The 13,821-nt window shown below is 36.7% G+C and overlaps 1 protein-coding gene across 1 annotated transcript; it reads left to right on the top strand.

Annotated features, from left to right (window-relative positions):
- Positions 1 to 10,445: 10,445 nt before the first annotated feature.
- LOC142441203 (olfactory receptor 2T27) lies at positions 10,446 to 11,399 on the top strand. The gene has a single exon (XM_075543258.1). It carries the CDS (start codon positions 10,446 to 10,448, stop codon positions 11,397 to 11,399), a length of 954 nt encoding a protein of 317 aa, XP_075399373.1.
- The last annotated feature ends 2,422 nt before the right edge of the window (positions 11,400 to 13,821 follow it).

Raw genomic sequence — 13,821 nt, 5'->3', positions numbered from 1 at the left:
CTGGTCTCTCCTGACAATATGTCTGGAATAGGTAAGGTGAAGTCTTGCCGACCTTGCCTCTAAGGAGCACTCTGGCCTTAATTCTACTAAGACAGGTCCGTTAGCCATTTTAGCCATCTATGGTGTCTCAATATTTTTCCGCAGCACCATAATTCAAATGCATTGGTTCTTCTTTGGTCTTCCTTGTTCGGTATCTAACTTTCACATACAAATGGGCAATTGAAAATACCAGAGCTTGAGTTAGGTGTATGTTAATTCTAAAAGTAACATCCTTGCCTTTCAATAGAGATGTGCTGTGCAGCTAATTTATCTGATTCAATGAATCATTTGATTTCTTGACTGTTGCATCCTTGAGCATTGATTGTGTATCAAAACAAGACAAAACCTTGGCAACATCAAAGTTTTCTCCATTTATTATGATGTTAACTATTCGTCAAGTGGCGAAGATTTCAGTCTTCTTGACATGGAGTTGTAATCCATTCTGAAGGTTGCAATCCTTGATCTTCATTAGTAAGTGCTTAAAGTCCTCACTTTCAGCCAGCAAGGTTATGTCATCTTCAAATTTCAGATAGTTAATAAGCTTTCCTCTGAGCCTGATGCCACAATCATGTTCATGTAAGCCAGCTTATCTGATTATTGGCTCAGTATATAGACTGAATATGTTTGCTGAGAGGATACTGCTCTGACACACACCTTTCCTGAATTTAACATGCAGTGTTCCCTTGTTCTGTTTGCACAACTGCCTCACTATCCATGTACAAGTTTTTCAGGAGCAAAATGAATTGTTCTGGAATTCGCATTACTCTCAAGGTTTGCATAATTTTTAAAAAATTATTTTAATCATATTATTAGGGGTTCGTACAATTCTTATCACAATCCATACATCCATCCATTGTGTCGAGAACAGATGTACATTTGATGCCATCCTCATTCTCAAAACATGTGCCTTTCACTTGAGTCCTTAATATCTGCTGCTCATTTCCCCTTCCTTCCCTAATCCCTCCTAACTGATGAACCCTTCATTATTCATAAATTATTATTATTGTTTCATATATTACACTGTCCGATGTCTCCCCCTAGCTTCTTCTCTGCTGTCCCTCCCCCAGGGAGGAGGCAATACATAGATTCTTGTAATCAGTTCCCCTTTCTAACCCACATTCTCTCCACTCTCCAGGCATCGCCACTCTCACCACTGGCCCTGAAGGAGTCATCTGTCCTGAATTCCCTGTGTTTCCTGTTGCTATCTGTACCTATGAACATACTCTGGTCTAGCCAGATTTGTAAGGTAGAATTGGGATCATGATAGCAGAGTGGGGGGTCATTTAAGAAATAGAGGAAAGTTATATGTTCCATCATTGCTATCCTGCACCCTGACTGGCTCATCTCCCCACAACCCTTCAGTAAGGCAGTGTCGGGTTGGCTACCAATGGGCTTTGAATCTTCATTCTGCACTCACCCACCTTTACAATGATATGATTTTTTTCCCTTGATGCTTGATACCTGATCCCTTCAATAGCTCATGGTCACACAGTGATCATATAAGGGAGGTGGGCACCCACTAGTATGATTTTTAATTCTTTGATGTCTGATAACTGGTCCCTTCCCCCAGCCGCTATATCTTTTGATAGCCGGTCACTGTCAGCTTTCTTCACCACATTTGCGTATGAACACATTTTCTTCAGCAATCGTGTTGGGAAAATGTGCATCCTGGAATGCCAATTTAATAGAACAATGTGTTCTTGCATTGAGTACGGATTTGCATAATTTTTTATAGTACTGACAGTTGAATGTCTTGGCTAGTCAATAAAACACAAGTAGACATCTTTTTGGTTTTCTCTGCTTTAAAGCAAGATCCAACTGACATCAGCAATGGTGTCCCATATTTCATGCCCTCTTTTGAATCGGGCTGAACATTTGTGAGTTTATTGTCAATATGTTCTTGAAATCATTCATTTTTTAATTATTTTTAGCAAAATTTTACTTGTTTTATCATTTGAGCATTATGTAGGTCACCCTTCTTTGGAATGGATGTGTGGTAGTCACCTAATCTGGTGTCAATTTAAGGATTAAGAGTGTAGGGGTGGAGTCTAGGCTGTCAATCTGGAGATAGCCAATGACACTTTTGTCGGCATTGCCTCTGAGAATTCTGGGAAGTCTGGCACTTCTTCCTTGGAGGCTGAAGACATCTCTCTCTCTCTACTGAAAAGGTCACTCTCTTGGAGACATTGCAGAAGACAAGCCACACGGACGTAATCAGACCTCAGAAGCCAGAGAAGCCACAGAGAGACCCCTGCCAGTGCTGAGATGCTTACAACGCCGCCACTGGATCCAAAGACTTTCTAGCCCCTGGTTTGTGATCATCCTAAATTTGGTGTCATTGTGTGTGTTTCATGAGTCTGAAGAGGACTTATAGATTGCTATCAGACCAATAGGCTAGTATCAGATTTATGGACTTGATCCGGATTGGGCTGGAATGCTTTCTTAATGTTCAATTGCTCTTTTATATAAATCTCTTTCTTGTACACATATATGTATCAATGGATTTGTTTCTCTAGTTTACCTATACTAACACAGGGTGAAAATATGTATCTCTTCCAGTCAACTGGTCAAGTAGCCGTCTTCCAAATTTCCTGGCATAGATGAGTGAGTACTTCCATTGTTTCATCAGCTTGTTGAAACATTTCAATTGGTTTGTCATCAATTCCTGGAGCCTTGTGTTTGGCCAATGTCTTCAGTGTAGCTTGAACTTCTTCCATTAGCAAAGTTGGTTCTTATTCTTATGCTACATCCTGAAATGGAGAAATGCCGACTAGTCCATTTTGGTTCTGTGACTATTCTTTCCATCTTCACATTTGATGTTTCCTCATCCTTCAATATTTTGTCCATAGAAACTTTCAATATTGCCACTTGAGATTGGATATTTTTTCTTGAGTTAATTCAGTTTAAGATAAGCTGTCTTTGTGTGTCTGTTGTTTGTCATACTGTGGTGGCTTGAGTGTTTCCTTAATGCTAGAGGCTGTGTCATAAATGATGTGCATCAGGGCTGCTTCTTCTCACCATATTTGTCAAATCTGTATGTATAAAATCATCAGAGAAGCTGGGTTATATGAAGAATTCAGCATCAGGACGGAGGGAAAGGCTTATTAATAAATGTCAGCATACATATTATCCAATCTTTCTTGCTGAAGGAAAACTTGAATCATTTGCTCATGAAAATCAAGGATTGCAGCCTTCATTGTTGATGACAACTCATTGTAAAAATAATTAGATCAGGATATAACGTCACAGAGAAAATATTGACGTTTCAAGGATTTTGTTTATCTTGGATCTACGATCAGTGCTGATGGAAGCATCAGTCAAGAGATCAAATGGCCCCTTGCTTTGGGTACATCCTGCTGCACCAGATTTTTTTAACGTATTGAACAGCAATGATGTTACTCTGAGGACCAATGTATGCCCTACCCAGGCCATAGTATTTTCAATCACTTCTTATGCATTTGGATGTTGAAAAGTGGAAAGGAAAACTTAAAAAAAAAAAAAAAAGAGATGCATTTTAACAATGATTTGGGCAAAAAAATATTGAAAGTACCCTGGACTACCAGATGGACAAACAAATCTGGCTTGGATGAAGTACAACCAGGAAGCTTCTTAGAGGGAAGGGTAGCAAGACTGCATCACATACTTTGACATGTTCTCAGGAGAAATGATTTCCTGGAAAGATACGCCATGCTTGGTAAAATAGAGAGGCAGCCAAAAGAAGAAGGTCTTTGAGATGGATCGACACAGTGGCTGCGATAATGAGTTCAAATATAACAATTGTGGGGATGGTGCAGCATGGAGCAGTGTTTCGTTCTGTTGTATATAAGGACACTGTGAGCTGCCTTGACTAGATGGCACTTAAGAACAACATAGTCATGCTCACAGAAGAAAATAAAGCAATGTAAAACAAATTAAGTGGTTCGTCATTTAAGACATTAAGTTTAATGTCTCTGTGTTGTGCAAATGTTTAAATTTATTCTCTGGCTAACTAAAGGGTTGGATATTAAATATTATCTGGCGGTACTTAAACAAAAACCTAGTCATCTACTGACACAACTTGGGCAACCATAAATTAAAGTTGACTCCATCCAACTGATTTTCCATGGCTGAGCAGTTAAATACAATTATGCTTTTGCCTCCCTCTCACCACTACTAATTTTGCTTTGGTCTTATTGCCTCATTTGTAAGTATTCTAGGATGCATTTTCTCATTCTAAGTGAATATTTACATATGCATCAAATTATGAAGTTGCAATTCTTTAGCCTTTCCTTAAGAAAAGCATAAACAATTCAATTGCCCTCAAGTCAAATCCAACTCCAGAAGACTCGATGTGTCTCAGAGCAAATCTAAGCTCCATTGGGATTCCCATTAGGATTTTTCAGGAGTAGGAAAACTCATCCGAGGCACCTCTGGGTGGATTTGAACCTTTAATATTTTGATTTTCTCCTAACCATGTTAGTTATATTGGAATATACTCTCCTCTGCTCCCCAATTACACAAACTTCAAGCTCTGTAACACCTGTATTCTACGCCACCCTCTCCCCAGGTATACCAGAGAGAGGTAAGTATGAAGGCCCCAAATAATGAGTCGAGATAAAATAGAAAGAGCTAGCAGGACAGTGAAGCCTCATTATGTGCATTTTAAAATTCCTTTTGAGAAGTAGACTATGGGTACTTTTAAAATATCAATAATATGAAATAATGGATTTTACTGCTCTTTGAGAAACTCAGATTTCCATTTCTTATTTATTTTATTTGTATTGTTATATATGTCGAGTACATTATAAAACTGGGATACATTACATATAGTAAGAATCCAGCATGGTTATATGTCAACTGAATACTTAAGTGGTGAGACTGGGCTAAAAGATTGTATGCTAAGCAAAATCGTGCTTTCATTTGAAGGGGAAGACTTGTCTTGGTACTTTTACAGGAGGGAGGCATTAGAATTGGCAACGCAAACATAGCAAGAAATTTATATATACAGTAAAACAATGGCAAGCAAAGTAAAAGAGAGGATAAAAAGATAATATAATGAGAAAAGTCATTTGATTTACTTAGGGGCAGTATATTTAATGTAAGTTATGTAAATTGAAAGAATTCCTGAATTATAAAGGGAAAGAGCTGGTCAAATTTATGCAACTATGTAATTGTAGGCTAGGGACAGAGAATCCCAGGGAGAGATGTTCTGATAACAATTCCCTTGCCAATGGAAGGGTGGCTGCACTATATTGCAACTTCTCCTATTTAAGACCTTTCTCTTTGTATTCAGCAGAGGGTATAATGTAGCTGTTATCTGCTTACCTTTCATCATCTTTAATAGGAATTTAGGGTTTTATCCCCTCAATTTATTTCTGTGTCCTTGCTAGCATTGAAGGGTTGCAGATTATTTAGACAGACTAGTCATCTGCCACAAGATGTAGCTCCATGCTGAAGACACTGTACATTTAATTCCTTGGTCTTAGACCTACCTCTTCTTTGTGCCACATCAGCAAGATGGTCCCGTGTCCTGCTTCTGGCCCTTTTTCATATCTTGGAAATACCCAAATCCCTAAATTTGGAAGAGTAGTTTCATGTGTCTCGCTTCCCAGACATGATAGAAAGCAGAAACATTGAGTGATTCTATTTCACGTTAGTTCTGTAAGATTATCTTTGAGAAATAGTTATTTGATCTACAGATCTGAGGAGGCTACTCCTTGAGGTAAGTAACTTCAAGGGCTTTATGTCAAATAAATATAGAATTAAAATATGATACTCTGGATTTATTTGTTGTGAAATTGGTTCAAACCAGGATTATTTAGGGAAATATTAAATTTTATTAATTAGAGATTTCTAATTTAGATACTTTTAAGTCTATGAAACTCCCATGAATTTAATATCTTTTAACCAAATTTACTCTATCAACCTGAATAAACTTGATTGTTAAATATGTAAATCATAGTCTTATGGGTTTCTCTGTTCATAAACACTTTACAAAAGTGTATTTCGATGTAAAGATTCTACATGGTTTATCATTGGGGAATTATATTCACTTATATGATCTAGAAAATGTTTGTAGGTATAGGAGCAAGGCCAATTTTTACTATTCAACTTTTTAATGTATTTGTTAAATTCCCTGAAGAAATTTTAGTTAAGAAAAATCCTTCCTATCTTGCTATAAAATTATTAGCCCAGTTCTTCTCTGATCCTCAGAAATTCTTGAGAGGCAGATAGAACTGATAATGTGAATAATAAGTTAGGCTTCTAAAGCTAGTATATGTTAAAGATAAGTTGTGAAACTTGCTTTTCTGATCCTATTTTGGCTTCACATTCATACTATTACATTCCAAATGCTGAGAATAGATATATTTGAAAAATAATCCATTTATGACTGCCACATGTACATGAATTGTATTACCCCAAAATATATATGTTATAATGTAACTTCTATGCATTTGGCATACTGACAGCAAATGACCGCTTAAAAGTAATGAAAAGCAAAGATGTAATTTTGAGGATTGCACTGTGCCTGACCCAAGGCTTTTCAATGGACTCAGATGGATGCAAAAATTGGACCAGAGTTCAATTTTTCTAGCTATATTGCTAAAAGGATCATCTTACCCCTGCTCTGCTCTGTGTTTATAATGTCTGGAGGTCCCAAATTATTTCTGATATCTCATATGTTTCTCTAATTAATTTACTTAAGAAAAAGCATTTTATTCCACAATAAGTAAAGCTTAATATGCAGGGACCGCTATGGTATAAGAATATTGGTTGCAGAGGATTAAATGGTTTTGAGCAAGAATCTCTTTTCATCCTTATTTGCCTAGGTCAGAAATAATGTACTTGGTTTTGCTTGTTGTTTTCTGGTTTCCTATCTATCTTCTTATTCATATGGTTACTTTATTTACAGTCAATATTCAAAATTTCAGTATTTTTCAGAAGAATTATAACATAAAACAATAAAAATCCACACTGGTGATCTCTATCCATTACTATTGGAGAGAAAAACATTAAAACCAAAGAGTGAGGTCCTAAAATTAAGCAATTGATTGATATTAAATATTTATATTTTTTACAGTACAATTTTCCATAAGACTAACTCAGGACATTCCCATTTTCTTATATACAAACATCAGACCAGAATGAACACATTCAACATGGGTGAAAACTTGAGTTTATCCATATTAATATGTTCCCCATATCAACAAAGAGATAGTGAACTTCAATGAGAAATTCCTCCTATTTTTCATTCACATTTGATCTCTCTACATATTTGAAGAAATTAGGGTTAATTGACATGATCTGAAAGGACATATTAATTATAGGTTTGGCCTTGGAAAGCAGCTTATTGTTCCATATTTTTACCAAGTAGCAACATCTATATTAAATGGAATAAAATATTACATATTTTATAAACTATGATAACTGCACTAGTAGACAATTGCATATTAATTATAGATATGTGTGAGGATGAACTTTATCAGCTAAAATCAAAATAAAAAAGGATAAAATAAATGTCTTAACTAGATACATGTTTAAAATTTTAGTTCTAATACAAAAAAATAATATTTTAGGAGAAATTGTTTCCAGTAAATACCACAACTGTATTTATATTCTTGTTCTATAGGGAGAACATGAAAATTTTGGAGAAATTCTTATTATGCCAAAGGCAAAGTTCGTGAGAAATAATGATAAAATCTAAAATAAGTAATAGAATACCAAAAAAATATGTTCAAATAATATGCTTAAAACTCATATTACACTCACTTGTCATTTGTCTAATTTAGAAACTAGTACTAGATACTAGGATGTGAAATGTGCAATAAGTATGCTCACGTGTTATTAATATCAGTGGTAAACAATGTAGTATACAATTTTTGATTGACTTCAAAATCTTCAAAATCTAAATTCCAGGGGCGTATCTCTAAAAATTAAGACCATATATAGAAAAATAAATAAAACACACAGAAAGCAATTATCAAATATTGTACTTTGTAAATAAATTTAGAAGCCCATAAAACTAAATAACTGAGAAATAATTAAGTAGGTTTCATGTTATTCATTCATCTCAAAATTCTGTCTATATGATCTGTATCTTCTATATGGTAAAGAATTATTCAACACTATTCAGTTAGTAATAGTATTCAGTAAAGCTCAAACTCCCTGCTATAGAGTAGTTCCTATGTTGTTAGTTAATTTAGTATCATCTATTCATTATACTATTAATAAAACTTGATACCATTAGAATATTTGATTATGTGTATTCAAATAGCATTTTGAGTTAAATGTCAAGCTAACTTAAAGGATGGTAGTTTAAACCTATGAGTTACTTTGAGGGAGAAAAGTGAGGCTGCTGGATCCCCTAAAAATTTATGATCTTGGAAAGCCTGCACAGGGGCTATGAGTCAGAATCAATTCAATAGATGTGAGCATATTTTTGTATATTTTATGAGTAGGATGTACATTTATAAGCATGTTATAAAAAGGTAAAAGTATGCTAAAATATTTAAAAATATTCAGATATGGAGATAGTTATAGGACATGGAATATTCCAGTTTGTTCCTTTCTTCTTCTTCTTCTTCTTCTTCTTCTTCTTCTTCTTCTTCTTCTTCTTCTTCTTCTTCTTCTTCTTCTTCTTCTTCGTCTTCTTCTTCCTAATGTTGCTATGCAGTTTGCTAATTTTCTTAATGTAAAACATGAGTCAACATTGACAGAATAATAAGATTCTGTTAAAATCTAGGAGCTACAGAGCCACTCAAGCTTCCTTATGATTTTGGGCGGAATGCAGGGGAGATCTCAAGGGTCTCATTAATGAGTTCTATTACCAGGAATATTCCTGGTCAGGCCTGGGGACACCATGTGCCTAAAGGAAAGTGTCATTGCCCGTGCGTCTCTATGGGGCTTTCACATTCCCCGTGGAGCGGTGGCAGCCCTACGCTTCCCCTCCATTAACCAGCTACTAGCTTCTAAATTTATAGCGCGATAATGAATGGATCCCTCCGAGAGCATCCTTATTATGTGCTTCAGGATTAAAGTGCTGGGCACTTCCCACTGCCCTACAAGGTGGATTGCTGCTGAACACCTGTCTTTAATTTCCCCAATGCCTTAGCACAGTGGGGGGGTGGGGAGATAGAGAAGAAACTAAGACACACATCAAACACCTGGTGAAAAGCAATGACGTGAAGATGATGATATTTAAATAACAAACAAGCTGTAATCGCGCTAAAGCTATACTGTGGGTCTCATTAGTAAAAGCAGTCCAGGAATTTATATTAGTATTGCTGCTCTTAGGTCATAGAGTCCTGACTCATAGCGACCCTGTGTACTGCAAAAGGAACCACTGCCCAGCCTTGTACCAGCCTCACAATTGATTTTGGTCTGCGCCTATTGTAGGCTAGGTATTGGATTGCTAACCACAAGTTGCTTCGTTTAAGCCTAACTGGAGCTCTGCAGGGAGAAATGAGGCCACCAACTCTTGTAGAGATTAACAATCTCAGAAACCCTGCGTAGGGTCAATGTGTCAGATGGACTCAAGATCAGTGTGTTTGGGTCTGGTTTATACAAGTAACAACATTGCCTGTTGTCAATGAGTCAGCCCATGGTTTTCAGAGCAGAACTGTTTTTCATGACCCTCTTCAATGGCTGTTGTTGTTTGTGCTTCTGGGAGTATGGGAAAATCACCAGGCCTTTCTTCCAAGGTGCCAATGCATGGACTATTTTATCAGCTGAGGACAACAGTCCAAGAAATCTTTCTTACTATTAATTAGTAGATTGCCTAGTGCCTTTATTTCAACACGTAATCATTATTTTTAAATATCTCATCCCATTAAGCATAAGATAAGCACTCAACTTTACAATGCAAAATGAATCTAGGGGCTGAAATTGGATATAATTCATTAATTTGGTTGTACATGATCACTCAAAATACTTACATACTCTTGATCAAACTTGAGTCCAAGTGTGAAAACTAAAAAGGGTCAGAACTCAGTCTAGAAAGGCTAGGGTATCTTTCCTTTTCTTATATCTTATTCTAGCACAAATTCAATAGTGTTGCCGCATTTTCATATATAAATTATAGGTTAAGATTGCAGTATCCAACCAGTAAACTGTTGGTTGATGAATGACTTATGGTATAATGCTTCAAAATGAAATCCCAATCAGTCTGTTTTTTCAGGAAATTGAAAAATATTAACTTTCTTGTTTAGGACACAAAGGTAAAGACTAATAACTCAAAGCAACCAATTAATTGTAATCAACTCTAGGGAATATTATATTGAGGTGAATTTCACAATGAGATGTGTTTCATTTCTACAAGGATGATTTCTCCTTTGCTACATCAGATGCTTTGAGCAAACTAGATAATTTTCTTTTTAACTCAACTTTACCTATCATATCTCTCTGTCTTTTGTGCAGCCTACACAGCAATGGAGTGGGGGAATTACTCCATGTATGCCGACTTTGTCCTCCTGGGCTTATTCAGCAACACCCGCTTTCCCTGGCTCTTCTTTGCCCTCATCCTCCTTGTCTTTGTGATCTCCATAGCCAGTAACCTTCTCATGATCGTTCTCATTCACATGGACTCGCGCCTCCACACGCCTATGTACTTCCTACTCAGCCAGCTCTCTATCATGGATATCCTTTACATTTCTACCATTGTTCCCAAGATGCTGATTGACCAGGTGGTGGGCCAGAGGGCCATTTCCTTTGCAGGGTGCACTGCCCAGCACTTCCTCTATTTAACCTTGGCAGGCGCTGAGTTCTTTCTCCTAGGACTTATGTCTTACGACCGCTATGTGGCGATCTGCAACCCGTTGCGTTACCCCGTGCTCATGAGCCGCAAGGTCTGCTTGTTGATTGTGCTGGCAGCTTGGGTAGGAGGGTCCGTGGATGGCTTCCTGCTCACACCAGTCACCATGCAGTTTCCCTTCTGTGCATCTCGGGAAATTAACCACTTTTTCTGTGAGGTGCCTGCTCTTCTAAAGCTCTCCTGTACAGACACATCAACCTATGAGACAGCCATGTACGTCTGCTGCATCATGATGCTCCTCATCCCTTTTTCTGTGATCTCTGCCTCTTACACCAGGATCCTCATCACTGTTTATAGGATGACTGAGGCAGAAGGAAGGCGGAAGGCAGTAGCTACCTGCTCTTCGCATATGGTGGTAGTCAGCCTCTTCTATGGGGCTGCTATGTACACATATGTATTGCCTCACTCATACCACACCCCTGAGCAAGACAAGGCTGTGTCAGCCTTCTATACCATCCTCACTCCCATGCTCAATCCACTCATCTACAGCCTCAGGAACAAGGATGTGACCGGGGCTTTACAGAAGGCCCTGGGGAGATGTTTCTCCTCAGGAAGGGTAAATGCTTTCTAAGAAGTATGCCTCTATTGCTGAAAGCACTGAGAACAACAGTACAGCCGTTAGCCAGTCAGGCCTGACCTTAGTGGCCCCATGTGTGTCAGGATCGCGCTCTAGAAGATTTGTCAATAGCTGATGCTTTTGGATGTGGACCACCAGGCCTTTCTTTAATGATAACTCTAAATGGAGTCCAACTTCCAGCTTCTCAGATAGCAACCAAATGCTTTAATCACTTTATTTGCTCTACTGCTAGAGACTTGAATTTAAGGATGCAAAATCTGATAATCACATTGGATTTCAATATGCATTTCCAGGGAGCACAAAAATGTGAAAAACTGTGGGGCATTCATGCGACTTGGCAAGTTGACTATGGGGTTTTGAAGGTGTGGTTATTTACTATGAAAAACAGCAACAATAACAACAACAATAAAATGCCAAGGGACCTGAGGAATAAACTATTTGGGATAGAGAAAAAATAAAGTTTAGATTAGAGTAGTCATTCTTATGCTTTTAACGAAGTATTCATACAGCTACTAGGTAAAGTCAGTCATTGCAAAAGCAATGTTCATCCTCAGCTCCTTTTCTGACTTCTTACCACTATCTCTTCTTAGACCTCCTAGACTATGGCCAATTTGATGGAATTTCTTTTCAAATATTATCTTGCTATATTTATTATTTTGTGGTAGTTAATATGTATGCAACAAGACAGTTACCTTTTCAACAGTTATCACATATACAAATTAGTGGTATTAATTCCATTCACCATGCATTGCAATTATCATGATTCATTTCTAAATTGTATTTCAAACATTATTTCCATGAATAATTTCTTTTTATTCAAGTACTTAATTTTTCATAGACATATTTGATTCAATCAAGCCGGTTCGGTACCATTATTTATTGAAAGGAAAAATGGTTTCTTTATATTCAATTATTTTTTTCTACTTCAGCTAATTAATCTTGCTTATAGTGCATACACAGAAGCACTGGTTAAGTAGTGGTTATGCATTAGGCTGGCAAGCCCAAAGTCAGCAGTCTGAAATCACCAACTACTCCTCTGGAGAAAGATGAGAATTTCTACTCCCATGAGTTACAGTCTCAGAAACCTACAGGGGCAGCTCTGTCCTATGGGCCACTATATGCAATATAATATATGTCAAATGTTGGAGGAAATGGACATCATTATGTGTTTATTTATTTTTCATAACATTTTCTTAAATTCATCTTAGAAAATGGTTTCAATATTTTAAAAGGTGGCAAGTTTGAGAGAGGCTAGGAAATAGTAAACACAAATGACTCCTACAATGCACAGTCTTCATTGTTTCTGATCTTCTAACAATAATTAATAGTAATTAAGATGGCATCTATGAATTACATCATCCTTCTATTTTTAATTTTTGAAAACATTTTTCCATATTAAAATGATGTGATAGTGTGACATGAAAAACTCATGAATAGAGTGTTTAGAAATTGAACTGCTACCTGAAAGGTTGGTCATTCAAACCCCCCAGCAATTCCATGCGAGCAACATGGGACTTCCTGGCCCTGAGAAGATTCACATGAGTAGTAGTTCTACTCTGCCCCACAGGGTCATGATAGTTGGCATCATCTCAATGGCAGGGGTGGGATAGCTTTATATTTCATTCTATACAGGGATGGGAATCTTAGAGGGTGCTTTTAAAATTAACTGGTATTTCTCAGATATTTACATTTATAAAATATTTTAATTTAGCATATTTTATTTAACCATGTGAATATTTTGTCATTGTATATGAACCGCTGTTTAATTTTTACTGTTTTTCTTGTTTCTTTCCTTTTTCCCACTTGACTAAAATGCTATCCTGTTTTCCTTCTTGCATCTTTCCACTTCTACATCTTACATATCATTTTATATTTCATTATCCAAGAAAGAAATATTTTGTGTTACAAAGAAAGTAATTTTCATATCCATGAGGTCACCTCTCTACACTATAAATAGAGAGGTGACATAAAAATGCATACACAAGTTATCAGAGAACCAGTGCATGCTTCAGAAAACAGTGTCGGGACAAGAGTAAAGGAACAGTTACATTGCAAAGCGTGCAAAGGCACATCATGCTTTTATCCTGAATTTACAGAGAAACATATAGGTAAAAGACAACACTCATCCTTTTTTCCTAAATGCAAACTCTTCCTTCAACAATATTCAAATTGGAACCAGAGGTTGGACAGTTAGCTTTTAGACTCCATTATATACTGACTTCCCAGGACTTCTAAGCCAGGTCACTCACCCACTATAGATTTAATTTTCACCATTATAGAAATAAAAACAATGAATTATCAGAATGAGAATTTTTGACTCTTTTGTGATTTGGAAGTATTGAGCATGCTTAATATGTGGATTATAGATTAAAATGGTAATATTAGGAAAATGAAATTCTTACTCTACAGAAGTACA

Source organism: Tenrec ecaudatus, chromosome 2 (assembly GCF_050624435.1).
Source record: "Tenrec ecaudatus isolate mTenEca1 chromosome 2, mTenEca1.hap1, whole genome shotgun sequence".
Taxonomy (NCBI): domain Eukaryota; kingdom Metazoa; phylum Chordata; class Mammalia; order Afrosoricida; family Tenrecidae; genus Tenrec; species Tenrec ecaudatus.
Note: the sequence above shows the minus strand (reverse complement) of the source record. Positions and strands in the feature narration are given on the sequence as shown.

Coding starts and splice junctions, on each gene's coding strand:
- LOC142441203 (XM_075543258.1), top strand. CDS start 10,446: ATGGAGTGGGGGAATTACTCCATGTATGCCGACTTTGTCCTCCTGGGC.